Source organism: Quercus lobata, chromosome 10 (genome assembly GCF_001633185.2).
Source record: "Quercus lobata isolate SW786 chromosome 10, ValleyOak3.0 Primary Assembly, whole genome shotgun sequence".
In the NCBI taxonomy this organism is placed as follows: Eukaryota; Viridiplantae; Streptophyta; class Magnoliopsida; order Fagales; family Fagaceae; genus Quercus; species Quercus lobata.
In genome coordinates this window covers 53,813,190-53,827,657 of record NC_044913.1, presented here as the reverse complement: position 1 = coordinate 53,827,657, position 14,468 = coordinate 53,813,190, and the positions used below count along the sequence as shown (strand labels likewise).

At 34.2% G+C, this 14,468-nt stretch overlaps 2 protein-coding genes across 2 annotated transcripts; both read right to left on the bottom strand.

Moving 5' to 3' along the window:
- Positions 1-979: 979 nt before the first annotated feature.
- Positions 980-1,483, bottom strand: LOC115964966. The gene has a single exon (XM_031084182.1). It carries the CDS (start codon positions 1,481-1,483, stop codon positions 980-982), a length of 504 nt encoding a protein of 167 aa, XP_030940042.1.
- Positions 1,484-8,478: 6,995 nt separating this feature from the next.
- Positions 8,479-13,091, bottom strand: LOC115965920 (uncharacterized protein At2g29880-like). The gene is made up of 4 exons (XM_031085235.1): positions 12,674-13,091; positions 12,456-12,563; positions 9,581-9,892; positions 8,479-9,194 (listed from the first exon to the last, which is right to left on the bottom strand). Exons 2-4 carry the CDS (start codon positions 12,561-12,563, stop codon positions 8,607-8,609), a joined length of 1,008 nt encoding a protein of 335 aa, XP_030941095.1. The 5' UTR covers positions 12,674-13,091; the 3' UTR covers positions 8,479-8,606.
- Positions 13,092-14,468: the final 1,377 nt, after the last annotated feature.

The window sequence follows — 14,468 nt, the reverse complement described above, 5'->3', positions numbered from 1 at the left end:
TCTAAAACGAAAAACCCAACTGTTATTCATGTAGACCATATTATACATAGGTATTCAAGAATCAAGAACCAATTAGTTTTCCCATTTGCACAACAATTAGCTTAAAGCTAGGTGCAAATGGAATTTATATATTGAATTCAATCCTTTGAATTTCCTCACTCCTGAAATCCCAAACATTTTTTCAAAATCTAAACAATGCCCAAAGTTGTTTGTCAACCAAATAGGCCAACTAAGGTCCAAAACAAAAATATTCCAACCATAGCACAACAATCCACTTAAGTTGGTGTACTTTGAAGAATTAGACTTTCATTTAAAAAAATTAAGATAAAAAGATTTAAATTGTTACACCCCAAGTTCTATACCAAAAACAAAAGAAAAAAAATTGCAAAGCTTCAAACTCTACTTTGTTTTCTCTTCCAATGTCCCACAATTTCTGGGACACCAAACAGTCCAATTAAATAATAAAAAAATTATTAATATAAGGAAAGAGAAATGTAATATAGCTAATGCAACATAAGTTCTTAATTTTTTGCAACAAATACATTTGAATTGATAATAATGTACTCAATGTTTTTGTGACAACAATATTGATCATAATTAAGTAGGATTTTTGTTATATTTTTTTTTGTAAATTTTCTTCCAACATAAACAAATGTAACAAGTATGGAAACTAAAATCCTATAAAGGACATATGTAATTGGGACAAATTAGAATCTAGCTTTTCAAAAAGATGGAGAGTAGTGTAATTGTGTGAAAGCCATTCAAAAAGTGACTACTATATATGTTGACAATCCAGCTTCATGGGCAGCCATTAAGTTCACCAAAAACAACAGTAAGAGCCGCTGCAGTCCAAATTAAAGAGGCTCACTACTCCGTTATACAAACCTATAACAACAACAAAACACAGTAATCTTCATCTAAACTTATACAAAGTTCCATGCCATCCACATTTTAATAAAATAATGCCCATCTACCTCAATCATTGAACAATGTAATCTGCCCACATAGCAGCAGTTATCACATCACGATACTCCGACATTGCTCGTTGTGCCCGAGAATTAAAAGCTTCCTCAGTGCCCCCACTACCTACGCGTGCAACTCCTGCTATGTTTGCGTCTCCATTACGCACAAATGATCCTTCCCACACATGGAACAGTTCATCTGCCCGATTATACATGCGAATAAAGTTGTGCAATGCACAACAAGCAGTCACAATCAGCCGTTGCCTAGAGATAGAGAAGGAGTGCATTCCAGTCAAAACAGGGAACCTCGCCTTCAAGACGCCAAAGCATCGTTCAATCACCATGCGTAATGAGGAATGCCTATAATTGAACAACTCTTGTGGGGTACTAGGCTGCCGGTTTGCACCCCGAAACTCTTGGGCATGGTAGCGTGTGGACTTGTGTGGGGGGAGGAATGCACTGCCTATAGCGTATCCCGAGTCAACGAGGTAGTACGATCCTGCAATACGAGTGATAACCATTGCCAATTAGTCACTTAACACAACTATTGTTGCTAGTTCCTTACTACGGAAGTGTATCTATACATGTATGTATACGAACCATGCACTAAAGTTTTTTGATATCAGCTTAAATAATGAATGACCATGCAGTGATTGACTATAACTAACTATTCCATGAAAGCAAATTTTATGAGTGACATTGCAAACTTTGACACGACCTTTTATCCATGATATAGAGTGCTGAATGTGAATCACACAATTCATGTATTCATTGAATTAGTTTCGATATAATAAAATTACGTAGCTACTAATCAAGTGCAGTGTATACAAGGTATTCTTTTTTTTTCACAAAGGACAAAATATGAAGTAGTTACAAACTCATTGTCCTCAGTTTGGATTTCTAAGTAAACTAACGTAAATATCTAAATTTACCCAAACCTATGAAAAGACATGCATGAATAAAATATGTGTCATCAGATTTAGAAAAATATGACAAAACCACAACCCACAAAGATTCACACCCTTTTTCAGAATTATCATACACAGTGCATTCCTACTACTCCACAATCCCATTTTGAATAGTTTTTCACATCTATACTATGCTACAAAATACTTAGGAAATGCGAAGTCAGATGCAACAATTGACAAGGCAAAAATCAAATGCGGAATTTTTTCCTAAATTTTTTTTTTTTTTGGTTTACCTCTAGGCGGCCAAGGGAACTCATACTTGGCATGTCCAAGTGCATCCTGCATGACTCGTGAATCATTTGCACTCCCTTCCCATCCCGAATGCACATATGTAAACCGCATGTCAAAGTTGCATGCACACATCACGTTTTGGGTGATATCACTCCGTCTATCTCGAAATGCGGTAGTCCTAGCGGATGGGGCAGAGGCACTTATATGCGTCCCATCGATAGCTCCCACACATTTCTGTTAACAAAATAGGTAGCTGTAATTAATAAATTAAACTTATGTGCAATATAGTGCAATAAAGTAAACTAGAAATATTTCAAAACTCTTTCATAGGTCATCTTATTTTCTTTCTAATCTCTATTATAGATCTTTGACAAGTAGTACTATCATAACAAGGATAATTTAGCTAATAACTAAAAAAGGAAAAATCGAAGCATACCTCAAACCATGGATAATATTTCCCATTCTCTCGAAGTGATTGAGGGAGCTCAGTTGCATCAACGTCAGGCCGGATGATGATACATCCCAAAGCATGGATAGCACGCAAGGTACGCCGGAACCGCCTTTGAATGGTCTCGAGAGAATGTTGGAAGCGGTTGGCAGTTACCCGGTAGTCAGCGTTGTGTCCGACAATATATAGCACTGTCCCAACGGACTCCTCAACTGAAACCCAACCAGTGTCCTCCTCTAATAGGTGCAGCCGCTTCAACTCATTGCACAAGTGTATAAAAATGGCCTTCTCCATGCGGAATATGTCATAACACACTTGCGGATTTCCTTCTAGTACTTCAATCACATATGACCTCCCACTCAGGATACTAGTGCACCTAGGTCGCTTCATGTAGTACTTTTGCACGTACTCTATGCACAGCTGAACGTAGGCTGTGGCAATCTCGAGCTCGACCTCACTATCGTCCGCATCTGAATCGGACTCAGCCATGCCTGAATCACGATCTGAATCGGAGTCATCCATGCCTGAATCGCGATCTGAATCGGACTCAGTCATGCCTGAATCACGATCTGAATCGGACTCAGTCATGCCTGAATCACGATCTGAATCGGACTCAGTCATGCCTGAATCACAATCTGAATCGGACTCAGCCATGCCTGAATCGCGATCTGAATCGGGGTCGGCCATAACTGAAGCACACCTGTAGGCAGCCATTAAGTTCACATCAGCCACTATAAAGAAGTACATATATATATATATATCACTTTATGTATATATATCTATATTTAATTTATATTCTGAAATTGATACATTATTATTGATTGTCACCAAAACGTAATTTAATTATTTAATTTATCACTAATCAATTGTTCCTAAACTCAAGCATTTGAAAATCATAAAATTTAATCATTAAATTAATTTAAAGAAGTGTTACGTTCATAACATTTTAATTATATTTTGTTTATTAATAACAATTTACTATTTAATATATATTTATCATAGAAAATATATTTCTTATAAAAATGGTATAAAAATATCGTTAACATAACATATTTCTCCCATCTAACCAAAACGAACCTTTCAGTCCATACAAAGTTACAAACAGTAACCACCAGTGTTCCTAAACTGTAAAGAAATATTATATATATTTTCATAAATTATCTCTTCCTCCAGTTACTTTCTGCATATCTTTCATCTACTTTATGTATTTTTTGCTCTAACTGGCCTAACCACACTTGCAACTTAACTCTAGATCACCACCACATATGTTTTTTGGTTTCAGGGTTGGTTGGTTACATGGTCAAGTCCTACATCAAGTAGAAGTGAAAAGAGTAATAATTAGAATAACATTGTTGCCCAAACCCACTGGCTTAGACTTTTTGAATTAAAACAATTATAACAGGTTGTACCAATCCCTCACAAAAGACTCCGAAAGTGTTAACTCTCAACTCTCACAAACCCAAGATTCAAACAATTGGAGTCAAAGTTGATGGTGCAACAAGGTTAGTATTCAAATTCAGTTATGTAGGTATCAGTTTGATTACTACTTCATCTCTACACATCATCTCTGCTGCATTTATGTCATTATCAGCTTGATTTGAACTTGCATTTATGTAATTATCTGCTGCATTTATGTAAGTATCAGTTTGTATTTTCCTGTGATTGGTAGTATAAAAAATTGGAAGAAGAAAAACTATTTCTTAACTTCCTTTATTTTTCTTGGCATGAGATATTACGGGCGTATTTAATTTTGGGTTGTGTTATTACGGGCGCCCAAACAACTTTTTTTTTTTTGGATAAATTTTTTTGTCTTTTTTATAACTTTATTTTATTTTTTCCGTTTTATGTACTGTTTTGTGTTTTTTTTCCCTGACTTTTTTTTTGTTTTTTTGCGCCTTCATAAGCACTTTAATATTTTCCTTTATTTTTTAGCTTTGTTTTACTATTTATGAATAATATTGAATTTTTTTGATATTATTTATAGGTCTCATTATATTATTTAACTAATTTTTATTATTTTTAATAAATTTTTTTTCAATTTTAACTAGATAAGCGGTTTGCAAACTTACTGAAAGTCTAAACTATTCATCATCAGTTGACACTAATTTATTTACAAAGTGAATATCTCCGCTTATTTATGAAGTAATGAACTTTTTAAAGTTATAGTATTAGCGGAGTTTTGACCATGATGAAGAGAAAAAGGAAAATGTTTCTTCTCTGAAGACAAACACTTCTAATTCTCTGTATATCTTTCTATTCAATGTAAATTTAAAAATTTTAATTATCAGATTGTACATTTTTAATTTTTCTTGGCATAAATGATATAAAATTGGAAGAAGAAAAACTATTTCTTAACTTCCTACTTATAAAGATAAGAATTTGGACCTTAGTTGATTTCCTGGCTAATATATGGTTGAGCTGGCACTAAGTATAAGTGTCCGTTGGGACAAATTGAAAATTTTAGTTTATTTGTAACTTCAGCTTATTTTCGCTACAATTCATGGGTTTTATTGTACTTCTTAGTACTATTCATGGATCTCATTCTATTATTCAGTTAGTTTTTACTTTTATCTATAATACTTTTAGGAAAAAATAAAATAGTTTCAGCTAAATAAGCTATTCCCAACAAACACTAAGTCTAACTAAATCTAACTGGGGATGGTCTTCTTAAATTGATTGAGATCCATGAATTTAGCAAAATTCATAAAATAAAATAAAAGATTTTGGGATCCATGATGCTCAGAAATCGCCCAATATTATAATTAAGCCATGACAGACGACGGTTTTACTACCAAGCCAATTCATATGCGGCAACCAGATAGATGCTTTAACTCCGTCCAATATGAAATAAAATAAAGAGGATAAGAGGTAAACTCTAGGCCGGGGACTAACAATGGTGGCAGGTAAGAAGCAACAGTCACCAAATCAAATATTTTGTACTATTTTTTTGGGCTCTACTTTACACTATGTAATTGTTTTTACTCTATAAAATCAAAAGTGGAAAGAAAAAAAAAATCACACTTACGGCATAAAATTAAGGCAAACCTACATCATTGGTCCCTACAATTTGTCTATTACGCGGTATTAGTTCCTTAAGTTTCAGGTTAATACAATATGTCTATTAGACAGGACATATTTCAAGTGCCAAATGAAAAGTGCCCCCACGAAGTGTGAACCAGCTTTGCCAATGCAGGCCATTTGTTCCAAGTGGTTTTTCTTTTTCCTTGAGTAGTGGACATTTGCACTTTGACGTTCTAAGTCATTACTCATTACTCACCGTCAAAACTTTTTACATAAAATAGTGAATATTATAAAATTTTTGTTAAAGAATTAGATAGTCTAATTTTGTCTACACATATATTGAGGTCAACCACTTACTCATTAATCATTTAGCTCCACTATTCACAGATTAATTTTAATAGTTTTGATCTATAAATATCACCTATGTATACAAAAATAGGCGAAATCCTATAAATAAATTCGGTACTTCAACCTTTGGTGCATACAGCAATTCATATATAAAATATATATATATATATATATATATATATATTTATATATATCACTAAAAAAATCACATAAAAATATATAGCTGCTTAGACATACTAAAAGTTCATTTAAATAAGTTGTAAATGTAGATCGATCCATAAATGTCATATGTACATGGACCGTAGAGGGTACTTATGTCAAGGTGAGCGGGGAAAGTATAAAAAATAAAGAATAATAATCTTAATCAATTATACAAGGACCTTGGGCTATCTCGCATAAAAGACCTTCAAGACCTTTAAAACTATGTTTGGTGGCAAAATAAATAAATAAAAAGTAAGTGTTTGGCAGCCCATTAAAATAAAACAACTTTAAAGAGCTTTTAGGAAAAAAGTTTTACAAGTCATGGTTCATATTTTATAAATTTAGAACTTTAAAGTATTATTCTATTAACCAAACATTCAAAACACTAAAAAAAATTTCAATCAAAGTTCCATATTTCAAAAGCTTTAGTATTAAAAGTTCTACAATTAAAACTCAAACTTCCTGCTGCACGGCCAAAAAAGTATTTAGTTTAGATGACATGACCTGCTTGGTTTTGTTTTTGGAGTGATTGAAAAGAGCTTTTAGAGGATCAAAACTTAAAACTCTTTTAGTTGAAGGTGTCAAATGTTCCACAATTTCACTTAAGAACCTTAAGGAGGGGTTTAAGCTGAAATTTGGGGTTTTTACTTTTTATAAAAAGCTCTATAATTCGACGTTTATGTTTTATAAATTCGAATTTTTAATGCAGTATTCACTATAAATTGTTAAACACTCAAAACATTCAAGAAATTTTCAATTAAAGCACTACTTCATACATCAATACCAAACGATCACATTAACTAGTACATCCGCCATTTGTAGCAGAATTGCCATCCTCAAAAGTTTTAGGACTTTAACAATTTTATCATTGTTTATTTACAAACTTTGCTACAATTGTCCTATGTGGCATATTGTATTATAACACAAATTTAAGGAACTAATACCGCGTAATAGACAAATTTTAAAACGATAATTTAGACAGGACTCTTTTCCTTGGCAATTTAGGCAACTGCCTATGGCATGAACCCCCCCTAAACTAAGTCCCCATAATTATGGTATTATAACACAATGCTATGCTTGTATAGTAATGTAAAGTAAAAACATATCGTATACCCATTTTTCTTCTTTTTGGGAAAGTGTCAATGTCTAGTTATAATAAATAAACAAAGAAGAAATCCATATACTGTTTTTCTATCTCTCTATTTCACTTAAAAATCATTCATGTAATCGTCTATCAAAAGTAAGAAGGTCCTTACATTGTTTAAACTATAAACTTTTGACTTCAAGATATAAATAAGCTAATTTCAGTTTTGTAATGTAAAGTGCTGAAAGTGTATTTACTTTTTTTCTTCATAGAGGCAACAATTGGCTTCTGGCCACTTGACTGTTCTCCGGATTATTTGTCAAAGGCTGATCAAATTGTACCTAAAAAAATGACAATATATATAAGTACAGTAGTGAGTATCCCAAGACTGACAGCAAACTCATTAACAAAACAGATTCGTAGAACGTATGACAGTCAGGTTGATATACTTTATTCACCCAGAAATGCATGCAAAGCAGAAGAAAGGAAAACAATAAGAACTTAGTCGACATCTGTGAACAGTACTCTATGCACAGCGAAGAGAAAGAACACAGTCTAACCTCTAATTAAGAAGTTGATATTTTTGCAACACAAACAAAAAACTAGCAGCAAGAAACTTAATGAATCAAGCTTACATAGAGCAGAAAAAGGGAGACTTAATCTAAAATTTTTGAACGAAGAAACTGATACTTCCAGCAAACTCAAATCGTAATTAACAAAGAATGACACAACGATTTATAAAAAGGAATACCTGAAAGCTAGATAGACCTGGATCAATGATAACAGACGTGGCTCTCTCATACCTGCAGATTTCATAAAAAGTACAATACAGTTATTAGCCAAAGTTGTATACAAAATTTGCAGTAAATTCAAGTGCTGCTTTCAAACTAATTCCACCAACACTACAAATAACTAACAAGAGAGAAAGGATAAGCCAAATACTCATTCCAACCAATGTCACTTGTATGCTCAATAACATACCACATTGTTAAAATAGCTAACAACGTTTGAAGCAAATATGTGACACAAAAAAGAAATTCCCAAAATGGAATGCAGCAGCTTATGTATCAAATATATATATATATATATATGTCACCAAAGATAGAAATTCATAGGAGGCACGACAACCACAAATCATATTTCTTAGTCCAAATACCATACATGTCCCAAGGAGGTTAACATAACAAAGGAAGGCATAAAGCAAACATTGTTCATAGTATAAACATAATACAAACTTTGCATATTCACATTAAACCAAACTAAGACTACTAACTAACTTTCTAGGCTGTCTACACTTAGGCACATCATTAGTTAACTTCCTACACTGTCAACCACAACCACCACTACTGCAATCCACCCCCAATAAAGTCAATCCAGGCCCTTCTTCTATCAGCCGTCATGGCAAAAAAAGCGGCTCTACTCTTGGCATGATGAAGTTCTTGCACGACCTTGCAATACGTGACATGATCGACATCGGTGTGCTGGTTCAGAAGAGTTACAGCTGCTGTAATTGACTCACTGGCAGCCCCCACAGCAGAGTCTCCTGTGTCGATGGACTTTTTCCCCCGACGGGTCCTCATGTCAGTAAAACCCCATATTGCCTCAGTCATGGCTTCAAGGGAGTGCCCTTTCTTCCTTTTTCCACTTGAATGAGATGCTTCAGCTGGCCGTTTTTCAGCTTGCCTCCGGCTTTGGGCTTCACTCGGTGTGGGCAGCTCCTCCACGTCATCGAAACCGTCGGTGCTGACATTGACATGTACCCCCTCAGATAGAAAGGCTGCATCAAGTTCTCTCTCTTCATCACTATTGGGAGCTGGTTGGGCAGATGACATTTGCAGGAAACCCGTGGCTGTGTTTGAATTGAAAAGAGGGCCCAACAGCTCATAGTGTCTCATCCCCTTTTTCCTGAAGTCCTTGAATTTATGATTGACCTATTACCAACAATATATATTGGGTTAGATGTTTTATATTTGTAAAACCCAATACAAAGTCGATGGCTAATTTATAATAACTGTATAACAGCACTCTTTTATTCCAAATTGATGATAGCCAAAAAGGTTTTTTAGTAAATTGTAGACATTGAGTAGAAAATAATATAAATCAAATATATAAGTCAAAATTTATAAGTCACGTTAAACCCCATTACACCCACAGTAAACCCCATATATAAGTCAGATTTTATTCCATTCCTAAAAGTATCATCATGGGAAAATGCTACAAAACAACTATGTAAAGCCACTATTATTAATACACTCATAAGCCAATAAACCTAATATGTTTGATATTTTTGATATTGAAGTCAGATTTAAGGACTTACCGCAAATGCAGCAGCCCAAGCTTCGTCACTGGCCGTCACTGTATTTGAAATGGGGTCCCATCCCATTCCGGTACGTGCGATGAGCTGGGAGAAAGTGCGGTGTCTCTGTTTCAGCCGTTGATATTTTTGGGTAAGTTGTGCCTTGGTGTAACTCTTAGACGCACGCTTGTTAAACTCATTGACAACTGCTGTCCAAGTTCCAGTCTTGAACTGGCCTTGGGGCATATTCCCTTTAGCATCCTCTTCTAACAAGATGTCAATAAAATATCTCTCGACTGCTTCAGGCCACTTCTTATCGTCGGAATCATCCATCTAAATACATGTTCGTATACTTACATAGACTCGTAAAACGGTCTTCTATGATATGGAATTAAATTCTTTAACTTACTACTAGACTTAAGCAGCAGGCATATAAGAGAAAATTCACCCCATATAAAGGAAAAATACAAAGATACACATTCATACACATAAGTTTTAGGTCAACTTGTAGTGGCATTGTATATTTATGAAGGCATAATAGCATATTATTATTATAGTTGACTATATGTGTAACCAGAACAGAGTAGCTATTGTAGCTTCAAGGTAAAATATATTGTCTCTTCAAGAGACAAGATCTAAAAAACCTGATTTTTCTTCAAATAAATTTCAAATAACAGTATTTAGTGAAATAATTTTCATTATTAAAGAAAGAAAAAAAAAGTGTTAATGCAAACATAAATAAAAAGAAAACTTTTTAACTTGAGAAACAAAAACTGTCTTGGTTATAACTTGTAAATATTATCTAGTCCAAGAGCTGAGCTTAGCTATAACGATTATATGTGTAACCACACTCATAGTTGTAGGCCACAATGTCATTACACGGAAAAATGGGGTAATATACTGACTCTCTCCCTGTTGGACAAGTTCCAAATATTCATATTCCAAAGGGAGAGAGGTCATGAATTTAATTAATTAATTAATTAATTATAATTAAAATCTTAACATTTTTGAAGAATTAAATTTTCACTAAACGATGTGAAAGGATGTGGCTGCCTTGGCAGCTTAACGTACTTCATGTTCTTCCAAGGCTCACCCATCTCATCAATCCCAGCTTCAGTGCTCATTCATCCAGTGTTGATGAGATGGGCTGGCCCCTTTGGGCTACTTTGTTGTAAATATCTTCTTCCTTTTTCCTTGATTATTTTTTATTTTATTTTATTAATTTCTTTTATTCAGGAAAAAAGTACATTGATTTCTAAGGTTTTCAAGATTATAAATTCTTATAACTTGGATATATGATATATCAACAATAAATTCATTATTGACCTGGCTATTTGTGGTTTTATTTACACACGTACATTACATGTGCAATTGTGCAAAAAAGAAAAAGAAAAGAAATGCCAAAATAAATCATTTTCATAATATACAGATAAAAAACAGTAAATTAGAATGAAACTGTGTTTCCTAGCCTTCCACCTAAGACTCCACAAGTAGAGATAAATGTGCTATCTACTTTTGGCTTTTTTCTCCTCTCCTTGTCCCTTTGTCTTAATATGAGAAGATCATACCAATTGTATGGTCACAGGGTTTGAGAAGAGAACAAAACGTGGTGTTGGAAGGATCTTTCACAGTTTTCTTCCAATTCTCACACTCCTCCCACTAGGAAACAAAACTTAGGCTATTTGTTTGTCTTTGTTAAATATCTTTATCTTGACCTTATAAAACTCTTTCACAAACATCTCAGAATATAATTTCAACTCCAAAAAAATCTGTTTCGTATATAGTTTTGTTGTACATTTGCTCAAAATCTGTATCCAATAAATCTTGATTCTTATTAATGTAAGTATACTACTGCCCTATAGGTTATATGATAAGCAAGATGCTTGTTTAATGATTCGAAACTCTATTTCGATTTAAATTTATATATTAAGGTTACTTCACTAATTTCTGTAAAGTTTTAGAAGATCAGATTCCTGTTTTTAATTCTAACATGATACTATTCATTAGTTTGGACTTGGGAGTGACACACATCTATGCCAAGGGCACACTCATTTATTGAGCCCATGGTCAGATTGAGTTTTTGATTATTTGCCCATACAGTCGCTGAGTTATCCTTATAATTCTCTATGACATTATTGTTTCATTCTTTGAGTGCAGCCTTTGTAACTATCATTTTTATGGACACAGTATTAAGTTAATGTAGGGGAATCATTTTAAGCAATGTGGTTGCTAAACTAACCCTATGTAAAAATGTAGTGCAAGATGCTTGAAAAATAAAAGTGGTGAGTGATCTGAAATTGTGATGGGTCATGTGACTGTTGTCTGAAGTACATCATTCACCCATTGAATTAGTGAAAGCATGCCCCCAAAAACCCAATACAAAGATCCCATCTAACATATAACAGAGCATGAACCTAATATCCATACAAACTCAGAAACAAAAATCCAACACAACAACTCTAAACCCAGACCCCAAAACAACCCATTGATCCTGTAACAAACCTGTCAACAAACATCTTCTCAGCCAAGTCAGAATTAGTGAAGGCATGCCCCCAAAAACCCAATACACGACAAAATCCCATCTAACAGAAGGTGCATATCATGAACCCAATATCCATACAAAGTCAGAAACAAAAATCCAACACAAGAACTGAAGAACCCATAACAAATAGATAAACCCAGACCCCAAAACAACCCATTTATCCTCTAAGAAACCTTTCAACAAACATCAAAACTACATGCATTCAATAGTCAGCAACATATAATTAAACAAAAGTCACCAAGAAAAAATGAAAACCCAAATCTAAAACAGACTGCGTATCAACGGTCTTAGCAGGAGGGTTTGGGTGCTTAGAAGATTAAAACAGAACTTATAATCATGATTACAAAGACGTACCAGTAAGGGAGCACGGTCAGAAGAGGAAGCAGAGGACGAAGCAGAGGACGAAGCAGGGGCTCTGTAATGAACTCGAGAGGTGGATGAGGAAGGGAGTGAGGCGTCCATCTGAACAATATATGAGATTAAAACAATCCCTAACATGAATTAATGTGAAATGATGTGCTGGGATGTGAAAGAAAGCTGAAACAATTAATTAACAAAATTAAAAACCTTACCTGACCGACCCCTTCAGACTGTGTGAGTTGCCTTTTCCTTAGCAACAGAGCGTCCTTAGCAAAATAGGGGTTTCTTCGAAAATTGGGAGTTTGACGCGTTGATGAAGCTATGTTAGGAGTAAAGGCGCCAGATCCGTGAGGGCTGAGATGGAATTTTGATGGGTCAGAGCAGTAATGGAGGTGGGTGAGAGGAGTAATGGAGTTCGGAGAGAGTAGAGAGGAGAGGAGAGATGAGATGAATATTTGGGCGTGAAGACTGATGATGGCGTGAAGACTGAAGAGATGAGGGTAGAGATGACAGGAGAACGTGTTTTTCTGATCAGTGGGGTCCGGCTGCAGTGGAAATTGAATTTCAATTTATTTACCGTTGTGCCATGGAAACGCAATTTCATTGTTCAAAATGTGGCCCAAGCATGTTTGAAAAAATATGTTTCAAACAACTATTTTTGAGCAACTATTTTCAAGCAACCCTTTTTGGAAAACTATAACCAAACATATTGTTTTTTTTTTTGAACACTAGTGTTCAGTGTTTAAACACTGAACACTATGTTTTGAGTTGGCAAACCAAACGGGCTCTTAATTTTTATTAATAAAAAAAGAAGAAGAAGAAGAAGAAAAAATTAGTTTTGTAACTTATTTGATAAAATATGAGACAAAAAGCAAAATGTTGGGAAAATTACACTTTACCCTCTTAAACTATACTCTAAATTACACTTTGCACCATAAACTTTTGAATTCACATTTTGCACCATAAATTATTATATTTGTTACACTTTATACTCTAACATTAAGTTTGATGTTAACTTGGATGAAAATTAAAAGTTTATGGTGCAAAGTGTAATAAGAAATATAGTTTAAAATGATAAAGTGTAATTTTTCTTTTATTTTGACATTAGAATACAAAGTGTAACAAATGTATCTTTTAAAGTTTATGATGCAAAGTATAATTAAAGATATATAGTTGATAAAGTGTAATTTCTCCCAAAATATTTCGAGGAACATATGTAAGTTCATGGCTTCTTGCCCCTTTATCTTTCCCCGTCCCCTGTTGGTTCTTGCAGACTAGCTTCAGATTAATTAGGTGAGTATTGGATGAATAATTTAGCTATTTGTGGAATTGAATCACTAGATTGAGTAACTGACAAACCTCAATTTACTATATATGTGTGAATTGGATTCAATTCCAGTAAGTAATATATGGCATGGCACACATGCATTTGGTTCTTTTAAGAGACCTGCCTGAAGATCAATTCCTCAAGCAGGGTTTCAGTATTTGGGCATGCATGTAGTCTGAAGAATAGCCTATCATCATAAAACCCAGTTGTGACTTTTGAGGTAGATGACTCCCAACCTATTGGCTGACTATTTTTTTTTCCTTTCTTTCTCTTTGGCTTAGGTCCATTGGCTGACCCATTCCTTAATTCATAACATTCAAATTCAAAATCTTCCTCCCTTGTCTTGGGTCTCTCATGCGACGTAGTAAAACTTGTAAGCTATTAATTACTAAAACCCTTGGTTGCTTAACTACTATTACGTATAATACAATCTGGCTCTACTGAGTCTACTATAAGGGGTAAACATTGATAGGTCAAAAACGAATCGACCCCTTATGATAGATTAATTGATTAATTAGCCAAGTTTATTATTTAATCAAATTAAAATGTAAATGCGTGGTAACACAAACAAATCACCAATAAACAAAGTATGCAGCGGAAAATAAATTAACACGGTGATTTGTTTATAAATGGGGAAAACCTACAAGACAAAAACTCCACCAAGTGATTTTAAGGCCACC

What these genes read in the sequence shown, in the direction of transcription:
- LOC115964966 (XM_031084182.1), bottom strand. Translation starts at nt 1,483, where the DNA reads ATGGTTATCACTCGTATTGCAGGATCGTACTACCTCGTTGACTCGGGA.
- LOC115965920 (XM_031085235.1), bottom strand. Translation starts at nt 12,563, where the DNA reads ATGGACGCCTCACTCCCTTCCTCATCCACCTCTCGAGTTCATTACAGA. An exon ending in CTGACCGTGCTCCCTTACTG is followed by an intron (nt 9,893 to 12,455) that starts GTACGTCTTTGT and finishes ACATGTATTTAG; the next exon opens with ATGGATGATTCCGACGATAA. An exon ending in CTTGGGCTGCTGCATTTGCG is followed by an intron (nt 9,195 to 9,580) that starts GTAAGTCCTTAA and finishes TGTTGGTAATAG; the next exon opens with GTCAATCATAAATTCAAGGA.